The 17,003-nt window shown below is 40.9% G+C and overlaps 1 protein-coding gene and 1 pseudogene across 1 annotated transcript in view; one reads left to right on the top strand and one right to left on the bottom strand.

The window, feature by feature from the left end:
- The first annotated feature begins 1,405 nt into the window (after positions 1 to 1,405).
- Positions 1,406 to 3,647, top strand: LOC138040112 (uncharacterized; annotated as a pseudogene).
- Positions 3,648 to 4,360: 713 nt separating this feature from the next.
- LOC138040104 (collagen alpha-2(I) chain-like) overlaps positions 4,361 to 17,003 on the bottom strand; it is a 104,107-nt gene continuing 91,464 nt past the window's right edge. The window contains exons 59-71 of the mRNA XM_068885895.1: positions 16,938 to 16,991; positions 15,768 to 15,803; positions 14,954 to 14,971; positions 14,663 to 14,680; positions 13,715 to 13,750; positions 13,434 to 13,466; positions 13,006 to 13,065; positions 9,791 to 9,835; positions 9,151 to 9,286; positions 8,255 to 8,358; positions 7,143 to 7,205; positions 6,293 to 6,496; positions 4,361 to 5,145 (exon numbers count right to left, since the gene is read on the bottom strand). Coding sequence (XP_068741996.1) covers positions 4,990 to 5,145; positions 6,293 to 6,496; positions 7,143 to 7,205; positions 8,255 to 8,358; positions 9,151 to 9,286; positions 9,791 to 9,835; positions 13,006 to 13,065; positions 13,434 to 13,466; positions 13,715 to 13,750; positions 14,663 to 14,680; positions 14,954 to 14,971; positions 15,768 to 15,803; positions 16,938 to 16,991 — 963 coding nt within the window. The 3' untranslated portion in view covers positions 4,361 to 4,989. The remainder of the gene's footprint in view (positions 5,146 to 6,292; positions 6,497 to 7,142; positions 7,206 to 8,254; positions 8,359 to 9,150; positions 9,287 to 9,790; positions 9,836 to 13,005; positions 13,066 to 13,433; positions 13,467 to 13,714; positions 13,751 to 14,662; positions 14,681 to 14,953; positions 14,972 to 15,767; positions 15,804 to 16,937; positions 16,992 to 17,003) is intronic.

The raw sequence follows: 17,003 nt of genomic DNA, 5'->3' as shown, positions 1-17,003 counted from the left end.
TAAGTTCGTAAGCTTGTTAGCAGTTTAAATACAACAATTTTCTGCACTTATAATGAAATAAATTGTAAGCATCATGTGAATTTGAATCGTTTATTCTTCGAATTCATGAAATATGATGACTATTGGCCAGGACAAGCTGCATAATAGCCCTATTTCGCAGTTAAGTTATCATATTAAGATAACAATAGAGACCATCGAGGCACTTCAGTTCGGGCACAAGCCACAAAATACCATATTTTTTCTGGAGTTCGTGAAACTATTTTAGTATAAAAATGGTTTTAAAATGTACAAGAACTAAAATTCTTTTAGTTTACATTGTTTATATGCTGTGCAAGATTGTAATTGTTGATGCAACCATATTAAGGTTATAACAGGTATTTTAAAGTTATAAATGTACAAAAGAAGTATTGAAGTGAAGTATTTTGGTGACCTATAAGTAGATTTTTTACTTAAAAACGTACTTAAATTTGACAAACCGAATTTATGATGGCAAGAACAGACTCGGATTTCGAATTCAGTGTTGTAACTAGACTCGCTGAAGCTTTATTAGTTCAATCAATCTTGGAATATTTATGATTTCAGATAATCTTAAACTTAATCTGTGATGGATGGAAAAGCCAATTGCATAATCTGTAAAGAGCCACTCGACCAAGGGCCTGACTCCGCTATAGTTACGCTAGGAGAGAAAGGCAGTGCAAGTGTTAACAGAGCAAGTTTAGAGCGTAATGATAGTACTATCTGCACCGTACCTGGGCAACAGGTTCACCAATATTGCCGCAAAATCCATTGCAACCCTAACAAAATAGCCCAAGCAAAAAGAGAGGCCGCCCAAACCCCAGACACAAGTATTTCCCACTCCAAACGCCGTTCAGCGGAAAAGAGCCTCAGTTTCAGCAGTGATTGCTTTTTCTGTGGAACGCCTGTCAATGTTGTGGAGCAAGGGAAAAAAAGAGAGGTCTTTAGTGTAACAACCCTAGACATGAAGGATACTATATTGGCGACATGTTGTGAAAGACAAGATGCATAGAGTGACATTGTACAGGCCAGAATTATGCACGTACATGACTTACCTGCCGCTGATGCAGTGTATCATCAGACATGTAGCGTCAATTTCCGCACAGGGAAGCAAATTCCAAAGATGTTTGTGCCTGATGAACCTACGCACAAGAAGAAAAAAGTTGGCCGACCGCAAGATGAGGATATAACGGATGCGTTCCTGCGAGTAGCAAGGTTTCTTCAAGAAAATGACGATGAACAGATAAGTGTGAGTGACCTTATTGACTTAATGAATGATTTTATGGCAGACTCGGAAAGCACAGCGTATGGCCATACACATATGAAGGCTAAGATCAAGGAGCACTTTGGTGATCAAATAATAATCACTGAATTAAATGGAAGGGCTAATGTAGTCACGTTCAGGAGCACGGCAGAGACTGTGCATCTACTGCAGATCCCAGACAGAATCCTGACCTTCAGGAAGCTCGTGCCCTGTATGATGAGTTAATAAACAAAAAAAAGTCAGCAGAAGAAATTAGTGCAGCTGATGTTCTAGACAGGATAAAAGGCCATCTCCAACAACAGAGGGATTTCATGAAGGACGACCGCACAGCATCGCTCTGGCTGCAGTATATGTCAGATATACTTCCCTATCTGGCTGCCTCAGGGCACAATCTGTATGCTAAAAGTGCCAGATTGTACTTGCAATCCATGAACAGCCTTGAGAGTGAACATCCAGATGTATACAGGAAATTTGAAGCTGGGTTCCATGTAGTTAGAAGAAGCAACCGCATGTGGGCAGGACTCTCGACAGATCTTGTGATTGAACAAGTGCTAATGAGAAGCGTTAAGACAAGTGGTGGTCTTACAAGAGGACGTGGGATGACGGAAAGACAGCGACTGACTTGGTTGCTCTCCATGCCTGCCTGTGCCGAGATGAATCGTGTCATGTTGGACCTCACCGGTGTAAGTTACAGCACAGGCGAGCAGAACAAGGATATGACCAAGTCCAGGCAAGCCCGCGACATGAAGGACACCCGGAGTTTGCTCTTTTCTCTAGCAGAAAGAAACCCTTTCACACCTCATCAAGATCTGATGAACATCATGAATGGCGTCCATGCTGACAGTTCCGTGAATGTGGAAAATGCTAAGGAGATCGGACAGACCATCTTAGAATCCATGACAGGAAAATCAGCTGTGGAATTCAAGTTCAAAAGAAGTAATCAGGTCATCACACTTAGTACAAAGTCATCTGTTAAAATTGATGGAGAGAAGATCCAGGTGGATCCGCAGCTGTTGTTTCAGCGTCTGATTATTGCCAGTAAATCACTGGATGACATGGAAGCCATGTTCCAGCATGAGCTATGTAGCTATCCAACAGCTCTATTTGATTCCTCGTTAATGCTGCTTCAGCCACAAAAGCCAGTACTAGCAGATGCTATCTGGGCCAAGCTGCCTTCCGATCCTGCTGGGCCAACCGGTGAAGTCCAATATGTGTTGGATGGTGGTGCGCTTCTTCATCGGATCCCTTGGCCACGTGGATTCCCTACATATAGGGACATCTGTGATTTGTACTGCAACTACGTGACTCGGAAGTATGGTGCAGCAATTGTTGTCTTTGATGGTTACACTAGCAGTTCCACAAAGGATATGACACAGCAGAGGCGAGCAGGAGGGAAAACAGGGACAACCGTCACATTTTCTGATGATATGAAAGTTACCATGAAGAAAGATCACTTCTTGTCAAATTCAAGCAACAAGCAATCCTTCATCAATATGCTGAGCAGCTATCTGCAGAAGAGAAATTGCCAAACACGTCATTCCCAGCAGGTGCTGATCTCCTCATAGTACAGACATCTGTGGAAAGTGCAAGAAGGATAAACACCATGCTTGTTGGGGATGACACCGATCTTCTTATCCTATTGTGCTATCACACGGAATTGGATGCATTTGAGTTATTCTTTCAGGCTTAGCCAAAGGCCAATTCGATAAAACGGCGGGTCTGGAACATGAAAGTGCTGAAGGAGAAGCTTGGTCAAGAGGTATGCAGCAACATGTAATCCTTGGATGTGATACCACTTCTCGCCTCTATGGTATTGGTAAGGGCGTCTCACTGAAGAAGTTCTTCGCCAGCCAGCATTTTCGAGATCAAGCACAAGTGTTCAACAACACATCTGCCTCCAAGGAGGATGTTGTCGCAGCGGGTGAAAAGGCACTGGTTTGTGTTTACAATGGCAAGTCTGACGAAGGACTGGATTCTCTTCGATATCGACGGTACTGCGAAAAGGTAGCCACCAACACTTCGCAAGTTCAGCCACAGAGCTTACCTCCTACATCAGCAGCAGCGAGATATCACAGCCTACGTGTGTACTTTCAAGTCCAACAGTGGAAGGGGGTTGGAGAAACCATGTCAGCAGAAGAATGGGGATGGAAGGCCAGTGAAAGATTGCTTCTTCCTATCATGACACACTTACCTCCAGCACCTCAAGCCCTCCTTCAAATTGTGAGATGCAACTGCTTCACAGACTGCAGCAGCCTTAGATGTACCTGCAGAAATCACAACCTAGAGTGTTAAACTGCTTGTGGTCAGTGTAGAGGCTCAGGTTGCACCAACTCTGTCCAGCCGGATGACTGTGAAAGTGAAGATGATGACGATGATGATGATGTATGATTCATGCATTCTTCCAAATTGACACTGTCTGCTAAGGTGTCTAGATTATAGCTTTACTTTATTTCAATTAAGCCGGTGATGTTTCCATCAGTGAAAAGTAAACGAGGAAAGTTGTTTTGTATTTAGTCTTGTTCCCATGCTGATCTTTAAAGGCTTATTTGTAAAATTAGAAACGTACTAGGGAAAAGGATTATAATTCGGGATTCATTTGTCCTGCCCAGTTGAATTAGAACTTGTAAGGATGTCTGGATCATTATCTTTCTTGTTTGAATGACATTAGTAAATTTGCGATAAAAGAAATACATTTAAGAGTAGGTTATTGTATGTAGCCTCGTTTTCATGCTGTACCAATAGAGGTATGATGTATAACTAAAAAATTAAGTCACTTCCCCTCGTAGATTTTTCTACACTTTTGATATGTTGATCAGGACACTTTTCTGATATGGATAGTGAAGAAATAAATTCTGTTGCAATTTGTGATGGGTCTTATCAATATATTGACTGGACTAAGTAGAGAAATAAACTTCTTGGCTAATTTTTTTTTAATCTGGGACTAACGTTAGGCTTTTTGAACAACCGGGCCTAGATGTGTCCACACTAATCCAACGGTTTATTCGGTTGATATCTTGATTATGAAGACCACATCACGTTTGTAAAGAAAGTCTTGTATCGAGTAGCGTTTGAAACTTGAGATTTTTCTCGGTGTTTGTTTCTCTTTTTTTTTTATCACAATACTCACATCACAAAATTAGCTTGGCTAAGTAGGCTCTATCCGAATACCAGCTAATATTACGGAATACGCGTTCATTGGCTTCGGTTTTGTTTTTTTCGGTGATTAAACGAAACAAAAACAAAACAAAAAAACCCCACAAAACAATTTAACGGGTAAAAAGCCAATGCATGCGACGTTTCGTTGGAATTTTTCTCACAATGGAGGAATATAGGTATTTTATTTTCAACTGTAAAGTTTTACCTCGCGAAGTCTCCTTTTGCCGTTAAAAATTGTGATGGGCCCATCCGTGCAAGCTGTGTTTTATATTTTAACCTTTAACAAAAGCCAAAAAACGAGGGACAATTGTAAATTATCGCCGAGAAGAAAGCAACAACTACATACTCTAAGCCCCAGTTTTCCAGCGGCCAGAGTACACAAATTCTTTTTCGTTCTAGAACTCTTGCTAAGCTCACCACGGCTGCCTTAGTCAATTCTAGAACATTTAACCAGCTTACAATTGTATTTAGAGTACATTATAATGAGAAATCCAAAAAAGTTTGAACACATGGACAACTATAAAAAATCTCTTTCTTTTTTCCACGGTCCTTGCCTAGTACACGAAGCATACGGGTCCTAGCTGGATAGTGAATTTTTGCTCAACAAACTTGTCTCCGACATCATAAGCTGCGACGTCCACGACAGGCAGCGCGTTCTTTTGTTTGGTGTCAATCTCGAGGATTGTCTGATGCCACGAACTGTCTTTATTCTACAAGAAACAATATCAAAGTTTGACACACAAATTCAATTATACAGGGTTGCTAAAAATGGTCGGATTGCAAACCCTGAAAAATATGGCTCAAGTGTCAAAATTCAAACATTTAATGCAAACGTTCAATTCGGCAATTCAAACATTCAGTTCAGCAATTATTCCAACCTTCAGTTTGGAAATACAAACCTCCAAAATTCAAACGGGAAAGCCATTTAAACTTTTAATTCGACAGTTCAAATATTCATTTGAACTGAAGGTTTGAATTATTGAAATAAATGTTTGAATTGTTGAATTTCCAACTGAAGGTTTTAGCTAAAATTGAATGTTTGAATTGCCGAATGCATGTTTGAATTTTGACAGTAAAAAATGCGCCATAGAAAACACAGGTGATAGTAATCTCCTCTTTTATGATAGAAAAATGCGATTACTTGTTTAGGACGTGAAAGTAGAGTGTGGCTTGAAGACTCGACGTTTCCTCTATGCTGTAAACAATAGTTGTAGTTGTTGAGTATGTGTAAGAAATCGTACATTGTGACTCAGCATTCTAAATAACAACTTCTGAGCATTACAATCGTGATACGTGCAACCTCTTTTAACTTTTTGCCATTCAAAGGAAAGCCACAGACAACTGAAGCACTTTCCAGTCGGTTGCTGTTTTTTAATGCAGTATAGACCGCTTTCATAAACGGCGACCTCCTTTACATTCTTTTGTACTTATGTCACATAATTAGACCTACTGGCCTCATTTTGAAAGAAATATTCTTTTGAAATTTGCTCGTCGTAGCGAGGCTAGAAAGGCTTATTAGCATTAAAACAAAAGAATATTTAATTTGGCCGCCATTATGAAAGAGGTCTATAAGATAATGCTAGCTTTTGCGCAGGTGAATGTAATCTCTCAGTGTGACCATAATGCATTCACATGAGAGATACTAAGAGCATTCATGTTTCTTTTTGCTATTAAATTTGTTGTTAATTGCGATCGCGCCGAACTGATTACAATCCATTGGCGTCTATTACAATGAACTAACTGAGCAGTACCTTCTTTGATATTGCTTGTAACGCTGCATGAACACATAATCGCTTAGCGCTCGTTTAGCCCGCGTAGCTGAAAAGCGTTTTTCTTTTTTAATACGGCCATACTTACATCGCAGTTGTTTGTGATAACTTTTGGTTTAGTTTTCTCCGATGAAGTTAGTTCCATTTCGTTGTCCCCTTGGAGCTTGATGGTGCGGTCAACTTCTTCTTCCCATGCGCGGGAGTTATAGCAGTGATACGTGATAGTCTGCGTAATGCGCATGCTCAGAAGCCGAAGGAATTTCATCTGCGCAGGATCCATCTTGTACTGAATCTAAAAAGAAGAAAAGGAAAAATATAGAGTTTCTCTTAACATCTGCTATGATTTTGGACAAATGAGCCCTACAACCGGAGTCCATAACCAGAAGGCTACAACTGCAATACCAGATCTATGTGTATAAAGACATTTTCACAGATCAAGCTATTTTAGGACGATTTCTTAATTAAATAAGATTTGGCTTGCACCAGTCATCATTCACAATCCCATGGGTAATAATTTCTCATGTAATACTTGCTGGAAAGGACTGGTCTCGCGCGGATATGAAATCTAAAATAACTCGGTATGTACAAACACCGTTCCACGAATACCATGACGCTATACGCTCCTAGCAATTGACTCCAGCTACAACATATCACTATGCTATGGCTGTTCTCAAATGCAATGCGGTCGTGTTTGAAAAATACTGTAATCTCAAAACATATCTCTGAACAATTTTCTTGGGAAGCGATTCGTCTGTGCAAGGCGCAGCTTTCAAGTTTGAGACAGATATTGCAATCTGTTGAGCGATATTGTTTCGTGGTGGATTGGTGGACTTTCGACTTATCCGGAGTGCGTTATCTTAAAATGTCATCCAGCATTCACATTGACTGCCCCAATATTGGCCTTGATCGGTTCAAAGGGGGTTAAAGTTTATACTCACAATCTGGACATCTGGGTTCACCTCACTGAGCCACTGCCTAGACTGTGCTTCATCACTTGAGATCTGCGAATTGCAAATGTGTGTGGTAGAGGTTAAAGACTCTCACGCGCAACTCGTTGACGAAACAGAGAAAATGGTGCCAACATACAATTTGGCGCATGCTCAACAAGCAAAATCTTTGTCGAGAGCACTGGGCACTTGAGTGTATCCGGACGCGGTGTGGACAGCGAAAACCGTTCGAAAACGATTGGAATACGCTACGTGTGGACGCAGATTATTTTGAATCCGGAAAAAAAAAAAAGCAGATACAAACATTCCTGATACGTATGGACAGGACCTAAGATTCTTTGTGTGTTGTACGTGTATTATAATGAAGCATTCACATTTAAATGATATGGAAATACCTGGAACAAAATGTTTTATCCCCAAAGTGTTTGGATTGGGTGCAACATTGATTTAACCAATTTGGTCTACTGTTTATTTTCCTGCAAAACGTGGTTTGAAAATAGACACTTTTCTGACGCTGATAGGGACAATCTTACTCTTGGGTTATGTACTCTTGGATAAGATGATCGTCTTATTTAAAAAAAAAATGCGGAGACGTAAAGAACTTGCTGCTACTATCGATCTCTTTTATTTTCGAAAAAAATATACTTCTTGTCTGAAGACATTATAACCGTGACGTAAATATACAAAGATGTCTTTGAATTTCCTAATCCTCTACTTTCCATAATACATCTTGTTTACCCCCCAAATTCATAATCATTGTTTTCGATTTCGCTTAGGACACGAAGATGTCACAAGAAGGATTTTTTTTTTGGGGGGGGGGAGGGGGGGGGAGAACAAGATGTATTATGGGTCTATATGAGACTTCACTGTTTATAAACAATTCTTTTGATATTTAAATGTTTCCAACCACAGAACAAAAGAACCTTTGTTTCGACAACCAAGAGATCTCTGGTTGGTACATTAATGACAATAGGTGACGTAATGGTGAGTATCGCTATATGCTTTACGTCAAACAAATTTTCTCTTAGATATATAGAAAGTCTTTACTGAAAACCACAAGTCTCCACGAAAAACAAAAAAGGAACCAACAAACATAAACATACGTTTTCTTTCTTGGGTTGCACACAGGTCTTCTTGTTCTCAAAATCACAGTACACGTATTCCGCGTCACTGATGCAGCCCTCATTGGGGTCGATCCAAAAATATCCTGTATATGCAAACGAAGTGAGAACGTAGACTATAAGGTGCTCACGCTATGTAGAATATGCATCATGCAGGAAAGGTAAGGTGGCACCAGAGTCGGGTGGTCATCAAAGCCAGAATTGAACAAGGAAACGATAAACACTGACAGCGTTGAACAGCATTTGGGAGTAAAGAAATAAAGTCCTTGATTAATTTTTAATAAGGGATTAGCGTTAATCGGCTTTGAACAACCAGGTCCAGGACGCTAATGATAAAAGGTACTGCGAAAGTTCGATTTTGAATATTCGGGAAATTTAAAATGCACTGTGCTCAGTTAGTTTATCATATGTTTTTTTTTTCCCGAAGGTTTATTAGCATAAAGGTTCATTTAAATTCGAGTATCTCCATCAGTGTCTTGATCAGGTTTTGAACTAACTCGGTAGTTTCTTGATCCATATTTTCATTGGGTATCAAGATTCATGCACCTGACCAAAATGGGGCATTCCGATTAGCTAATAGCCTTATGAATTATTCATGAGCCGGAGAAACTTGCATACTAACTTATACATGACCTGCTCCTCCATAGGAGCTTTTCAGGCAGAAAAAAAGAACGGAAGTACAACTGCAGCCGAGAAGCTGAACCAGGGACTACCAGGATCAAATTCAACGAGTAGTCAGAAAACTGGTCTTGAACCCGGGATCTTCGGAGCTCAAGGCAAGCGCCCCAACCATTAAGCCACACTGACTCATATTTCTTAAAATTGCCAAGATGTTCAAATGGACTGGTTCCTGAGAGAGTTTTTAGAGTCGCACTTACCGCTTTTCACCGTGGAATTACTGTCGAGCTGCAAATCTCTACAGGATCGAGCTGGGTGGTGCCTAGTTCCATTTTGTCGCTTGAAATTAAATTTCCGAGTTGCGAGAGAGTCCAAGATCGTTTTCATAACAGGTCTCTAAAAAACAATAAGAACAAATGATGAAATTATTGCAAATCTACACAAGTGCAGGATAATCTGCTTATAGAAGGCAAAAATCAGCCATTTTCTGATTATAGTGCTTCGTGTTTCGTTGCCAGGGTCTTATTAGACCTGCATAATTACATTCAATGAATAGCTAATTTAGTACCTGCTAATGGCACAGATGTTGTAATGTTGCTCGCTCAGGCCTGCTTCACACGTCGCGGCAGTAGCGCAGCGTTTGAAACTATGCCGTGCCAGTGCCGTGTAACACCACAGACCCTGTCGAATTTGATTGCCATGCCGAAACGTCGCGCTAATGCCGATAAAACGTAGAGTTTAATTCCTAAATTTACTTCGACTCGGCAGTAGTGTGACGTTTGAAACTGGCCTCATACAGTTTTGGCGGGAAATCGTTCCAGTTGCAGAATTCACGTGGCCAAGAAGAACCATTGAGAATGCGAGATGCTAAAAAAGCAAATCAGCTATTACCACACTTACCTCTAAAATAGGAGTGCTCTGTGAACTCTCTTGAGAGAAACCTCTCTGTCAATTAAAGGAGATTTACAAAGAAAAGACATGACGACTGGTTCACGATAACTTCGTTACCAAGATTTTCTGACAATAGCCAGAGCCCGCATTCTATACATCATTAAGGCCTGGCCAAACACCTGCAACATTTCCAAGCAACATCTTGCAACATTTTTGCATGATGTTGCGACATGTGTTGAACGGGCTGGCCAAACGCACCCAACATTTCAACTCAACATGTTGCAACATTTTTGCATGATGTTGCGACATGTGTTGAACGGGCTGGCCAAACGCACTCAAAGTTTTCAACACACCATGTCGATGTTTATGGACCCTAGGCTCCTGGAGCGCATTAAGTAGACTTGGTGCGCATGCCCTAATGCAACAATGTTGCTTGAACGTGGTCAAACGTGTGCAACATCATCCAACATACAAAATGTTGCACGACAGGTTTGACCGTTTTCAAATTTGATCCATCATTATCCAACAACAATGCAAATTTTTCATTATCTATTTTCATTCTGAAACCGCTCGTATAAAATTCGATTTTAGGATAATGAACTCTTTGCATGATACTGTTACATGGTACAAAATCCGCCATGCAGCTGGATGGTAAAAGAATGCAACAGCCTCCAAAACAAAGCGATTTCAACCAGCCAAGAATGACTTTTCTTTGTTTTGGATGTGCCAGTGCGTAGCTCGCGGTCCAGCAGGGTAGATTATACAGCTGTTTCGGGAAAGGTTGTCCAAAAGAAGCGTAAGATCTTTCGCGACAATGCCGAAAGGTAGTATGGGAGATATTCATTAAAATACATTTAACTTGTAGTGAACGCCCAGAATCGAAGATTCCACAACCGTCCAGTGAAGACCTACGGTGGCGACCTATTTGAGTGAAAGAGTTCTTAGGATATAGCGTTGATGAAGTGGCACTGGCTAATGTTGACTCTCTCTCGTTGTCACGATACCAAAACACGTCCAAAAACAAAAGGGTTCATTAGCAAAAACGATGGCTCTGGACGTGCGCCACGATTTTTGGTACATTTCTCCTACTTTCTCTGCAAAAAATGACATAAAATAAGTAAGGTTAAAGTCGTCAGAATCCTCCTTCTCTGTGAATCCTAACCCTTTGTTACTAATTCATGGCCAGGATCATTTGACTGAATTTTGAAACTCACTCATATCTCAATGTCAGTAACATAGCTTGAGCATATATTTCTACGTGACGTTTTCGATAGCATTGCCTTCATGTTTTCGTTGACTCAAACTGACAGTTTACCATAATGCCTTTCGGTATTGTCGCGCACGCTTTTATGCTTCTTTTGGACAACCTTTCTCGAAACAGCTGTACACCATATCACAGTTTCATGCAAAGGGCCCATTCGCCCACATTGTACGAAGTGAACGAGGTAAAATAACCGCGAAAGACTTGGATTATGAAAAGTTACATTTTGAAGTGACGTGTTCGTCGCCGTCGCCGTAGTAGATCTCGGAGAGCTTTAGATTCTAGGACGAGGACGAGAACGAGTACGAGATTTGACTGCCCGTTTTTGGCGAGAAGACTCAGAAAATTTCTAACCAGGACGATTGATCTTACTCTTTGTTAGCAGCTTCGGTTTCTCAGTTGTTCTTATTGCTGGTAGCTGAGCCTTTTTGCTGATCGAAAAATGCGAAAACTGCTACGCCGTACCGGTGTTGTTGAATTGTTTTGACACGACAGCATTTTTGCAAAACCTCGTACTAAAATGACGACGGTATCACGTTTTTCCCGCCAAAATGACTGACTGTTGTTCTATGAGAGAATCTCGTACTCGTAGTCGTTCTCGTCCTAGAATCTAAAGCTCTCTCTTAAGATCTACGACGGAGACATCGACGAAACGTCACTTAAGGCCCGGTTTTGTTGAACAGCGATGTTGAAACCGTTTTGCCGCCCCCTCCCTTTTAACCGTGTTAAAACATGTTGAAACGAAGTTGAATCAAGAGAAAATGAGGGGACAGAGAGGGAGGCTCAGGGCGTTGGCCAGGATATGTCATGTCCAAAAAAGTTATTTTTAGACGAGCGGAAGTCTTTGTTCTAGCGGAAGTCTGTCTTCCGAGACGTCCGCATGCAGTCTTGCCTAGCTCTCAGGTTCTTAGTGAAAAGAGAAAATGGCAGAGCACGTGGAAGGCTGATGAATATTTATTTTCTTTCAAACATCAGCCCGAGGTTGGCTAGAACAAAGACTTCCGCTCGTCTAAAAATAACTTTGGTGGACATGACATATCCCAAGGGCTGGACCGGGAGCCTCCCTCTCTGTCCCCTCATTTTCTCTTGGTTGAATCGATGTTAAATGAGTTAAAAAGCGTGTTCAAACCGTTTGACAACCCCAGCAGTCAAAATCGTTCACTAAAATCGAAAGGATGTTGAAGCAAATGTTTAAGCCGTTTGCCCGGACATTTCAATTCAGTTTTTATCGTAAAAGTCTTTCGCCATTTTTCCACCTCGTTCGCGACGTAAACGTCAGCGAAGTTTTCTAACAATAAATTTGTACAAGCTGTTTCAGAGCAAAAATAGCGAATGGAAGGTTCACGGTTGTCGCAAAACCTCAATTTTGGTGATTTGCGTCGTCACCTAGAGTACCGCGAGAAGTATGACGAAAAATGCGTGCAACACGATTATGTTTCCTCTTTTTAACCAATAATATAACATTGGTTGATGGCGTTGCCATTGCCGTAGGAATTTTTTGCAGGGATGGCGCAGTGGTGAGAGCATTCGCCTCCCACCAATGTGACGCAAGTTCAATTCCCAGACTCGCCGTCATATGTGAGTTGAATTTGTTTGTTCTCTACTCTGCACCGAGAGGTTTTTCTCTGGGTACTCGTTTCCCCTCTCTTCAAAAACTAAAATTTGATTTAATTTGCGTTGATTTGTTAATTTCAATTTGCAGTGTCCCCGATTAGTGCTCTAGTGCTAGAGGATTAGACACTTAAATAAAAGTTGCTTTTTTTTTTCCTTTTCTTCTTTGCTTAAATTCTCTATTATCTAGACACGGCTACAAGGGCTACGTAGACTCGCTTGACCCGAGGCTGTAGTCAACGCGGAAATGCCTTTTAGATTAATAGAGACTGAACGTCCATCAAACCAAAACATACTTCGGTTAAGAGCATCGGTCTAGCGCGCAGCCCCTAAACCAAGTTTTTGTACATACCTTTGAACTGGAATATAATCGATAATTTGGCGGTGGGCCCTTGTCTGAACTGCCAAACAGCTGAAATTAAGGAACACAATGTTACAGGCTGCCCAAGCAAATCGAAATAAACATCTCCGAACAAGCTAATGGCTAGCTTGTTCTCAGGTAGTGATTTTACCCTTTGTTTCAGGTGTGAGCATCTCTATGGGTGCTCAATGTTAATGCCTCTATTTATTTGTCGCTATGTAAGCCAAACTTCAGTTTTTAAACACATCCTTTATGCAAATAACCGCTAAAATGTGCAGGTTTTGAGGTTACGTAAACCTGCTCAAAAAAAAGATACTTTACCGTACTTAAGCACATTCCATGAGGCTGAGGTCCTTCTCAAAGTAAATAGAATGAAGAAGAGTGGAAAATGAAACAAAAGAAATGATACGGTCACTTACGTCTTCATTTATAAGATATTTCCCAGGAGGACCCTAAAAGAGAAAGCGGACGAAAATGTTAGCAACCATAATAATGACAATGATGACGACAAATTTTATTAACTATTCAAGCTTTACTTGCTCCACTAATTAGGGAAAATCAAAAAATCAAATCAAATTACAGTATACAGCCTATAGAATTTCACAATTCACCATTCAGCGTCTTTCCACGAAACAAGACGTTAACATTGATTTGCCACTATGCGTAAACACTGATGTGAAAGTGGTAAGGCTGGTCTTACCTGAGGGCCTGGGAGTCCGGGGGGTCCTGGATCTCCCTATGGAAATAAAACAGAAGCCGTTTCGTTAGCTGGTATTGCAAAGGATGGCCTTTGTCCACCCCCTCTCACCCTTCCCCCCCATTTTTTTTTCTCCTTTACTGGACTTAAAAAATAGAAGCAGATCAGCCTGTCAACGAGTGCAAACAAAATTCGATAATTTTTGAAGAAAGAACGAATATTTGCGCTCCAACGTAATCGGTTTAAAAATTGGTAGACTGTGCGCAGAATCCCTCTCAGCAGAATCGAGTAAAAGGAAATGGGTGTGGTGAGAGTATTTTGGTAACAGGCTTGTAAAGTGAAGAAATGTCACCAAGGACGCAACGTATCGACATCGATAAAAGGTTTCTGGGCAGAGTTGGGCGGGTTTTTATATAAAGGAAATGTGTTTTTACCAAGTTGGGACAACGACGACTGCTCCGAGAATGTCATTTCAGAGATGTAAGGCAGGAGAGCGAATTCTTGCGTCCCATGATAGTTATTTGAAATTATTTTTTTTAGATTGCGCCCATGCTGCGAGGGTTATTTTTATCTGTTGTTTCCATGACCGCATTAGTCCAAGTTATTTAGGGTGTAAATGGTACATATACATACACTGAGATACAAACATATTCGACCACTCGCCACAGGGGCTCTTCAGGGCCAATGAAACCAAACAGAACAACAACTTTAAGAATCCCACCTGAACCAAGGCAAACAAGTTAGCTATTTACAAGTGGAGCCTGAGAGGTTGAACCAGGGACTACCAGGATCAAATTCAACGAGTGAAACCCAGGATCTCTGGATCTCAAGGCAAGCCTACTGACCACTGGACTTCACTGCCTTCCAGTGTGGAAACTGGAATTCGACTGGAATGAAAGGTGTATAACTTAACGTAGAGTATGTTTATTTATCAAAAGGTGTCTCACTTACTATCATCCCCTCTTCACCCTGTGAGGAGCAAAAAAAAATAAAAAAAGGAAAAAAAGCGAATGTTATTATTATTTTTAATGAACACTTATCAATTTACTATTCACTTGCCGGCTTTGTTCAGTTTTGGCATAGCTTACAAAAAGCCCGCAATGTCTATTGCACTTGCTATATCTCTATAAGATCTTTGGGAATCAAGTGTGAGATATCGCCAACATTTCTTCTTGTTGACGCGTTTAAAGCGGACTGAAAAAAAAAAAACAATTATAGCGGCGGCAAAAAATGAAAACTTACCGGCGTTCCCCTCTCACCCTAGAAGAAAACAGAGGAAAATATTAGTTAGCGTTACAACTCATCATACTGAGGATAGTGGAGATGTGAACGTATTGTACTAGAAGACAGAGGGTGCTGTGTTTGGAGTTTTAATGAGATGCAATTAATGAAGGTAATCACGTGATCACGATTGCAATTTGGCATGAATAAACACTAGTATCTTTTTTTTACAAAGACGAACAAAATTGCACGAGCCCCCTTGAAAAGAAAATGTGTGAAACACAAAAATTGTTTTATCAACTGGGTTGATAAATTGACCACCGTAAAGAAATTTGAAAGCTGACGTTTCGAACTTCAGCCCTTCGTCAGAGGGAATTGAGAAAGCCGGGAAAATTCGCATCCTTAACGAAAACTAATCGGAAGCTAAAACTACCAGCTACTGAAGATTCTAGACACCCGTTAGCCTATTTGTACATCGTATTAGTATATACTAAAAAGTGGATAGCGTTGAAGGCACGCTCTGATTGGCTTCTCAAACTCCGATTATCCTTTACTAGCCACCTCAACTTCGATCTGGATAGTTATATATGCCTCGTTATTTGAAACGTACAGTTGTTAGGAAATATAAGGCACCGGGAGTTCTGAGATCATGCACTCCAAAGTGCGTTTTATCTCTGTGCCGCAACTGTGACTATCGAAGACACTTGATACTGAGAACCCTATAAGTTAATGTAATGTGACTTACCACAATGTCTAATTTTCAAGCCTAAGATCTTGATGAAGGAGGGATTGCCCGTTTTTGTGGAAAAATGAGTTCAAAAATCAATTATCTTACCGACGCACCGGGATCGCCTCGCACTCCTCTCATTCCCTATGAAAACAACAGTGAAAACATTATCAAGTTCAGTTCATTATCAATAGAGTGGTTTTCAATTGAGTGTCGAAAGTAATTAGCGAATTGCTTTGGTTTTGCATTACTTCACTCAGTGCTTGGTTCAAAGTTTTCGCGCCATTTTTTTAACCAATCCGAGGTGAAACCAAAACCAATCGCGGCTCGCGCGTGCACATTTTCCCGCGCTTTGTGTCGGCTACGCGTAATTAATTTTGAGTTTTGATTGGTTTACTGGATTGTCTGGTTTTGGTTTTACGACACTCAATTGAAACCCGCTCTATCATCTTATTAAATTAAACCTCGGAATCATCCCACGGAACATGCAAGGTTCCAAAGAATTTCAACGGGCCTGGACATGGGCCTCTCAAATGACTCGAAAATCGTTCTTGTCGTCTTTGCTTTGTATATTCCTCGTATTCTCCGACAAAGCCGATAAATCGCTTGTTCCCGTTGTAAGGGCCGTATGAAGAAAACACTTGGAGCAAATACACGTTCCTCGTTCAAAGTGGCCGTCTGGTTGTTGTTCTGTGCTGATGTCGTTGTTATTGATGAAAGATAAAAGTGATCCTCGCACTTCACTGGACAGTGGAAGCAATTGTCACTTTATAGACAGCTAAAAAATCAGGCGGTTTCGACGGGATTCGAACTCATGATCTCTGCGATGCCAGTGCAATGCTCTACCGATTGAGCTATGAAGCCACTCAGTCTAGAGCAAGTCAATTTGTTGGGCTCATGTGTTCCCGTGAAAGCACGGATGAATGAAACAAATGTTTTTTTTTTAAATTGTTCCTTTTTCTTCTTCCTCCTGCTCACTGGGTTACATACGTCTTTGACCCCCCCCCCCCCCCCCCCAGCGTATTTGACCGTCCGGCGTTATCAACGCAGAAGGTGTCATGTTAGTCAAGTTTCTAATTTAAGCATTCCCTGTTTTGAGGAATAGGAGGTTTTTTAACAAAGGAGGCATGGCCCAATCATTTCTCGACATACTCTCAGTCATACAGAGGCAAAAGCAAACTACAGCTAGAATTGCTTCCTATCTAGCGTTTTCTGCGCATAGCACATGGCGTCGACTGTATGAGATGTAACTTTTAAAAAGAATTTAAGGAAACTGACCTCTGGTCCTGGGTCGCCTTGTAGACCAGGCAATCCTTGATTTCCTGGAGAGCCCTGCACATCAAA

The sequence above is a fragment of the Montipora capricornis genome, chromosome 1, assembly GCF_036669925.1.
Source record: "Montipora capricornis isolate CH-2021 chromosome 1, ASM3666992v2, whole genome shotgun sequence".
Classification (NCBI taxonomy): Eukaryota; Metazoa; Cnidaria; class Anthozoa; order Scleractinia; family Acroporidae; genus Montipora; species Montipora capricornis.
The sequence above is the reverse complement of the archived record's forward strand: the minus strand, read 5'-3'. Positions and strand labels throughout refer to the sequence as shown.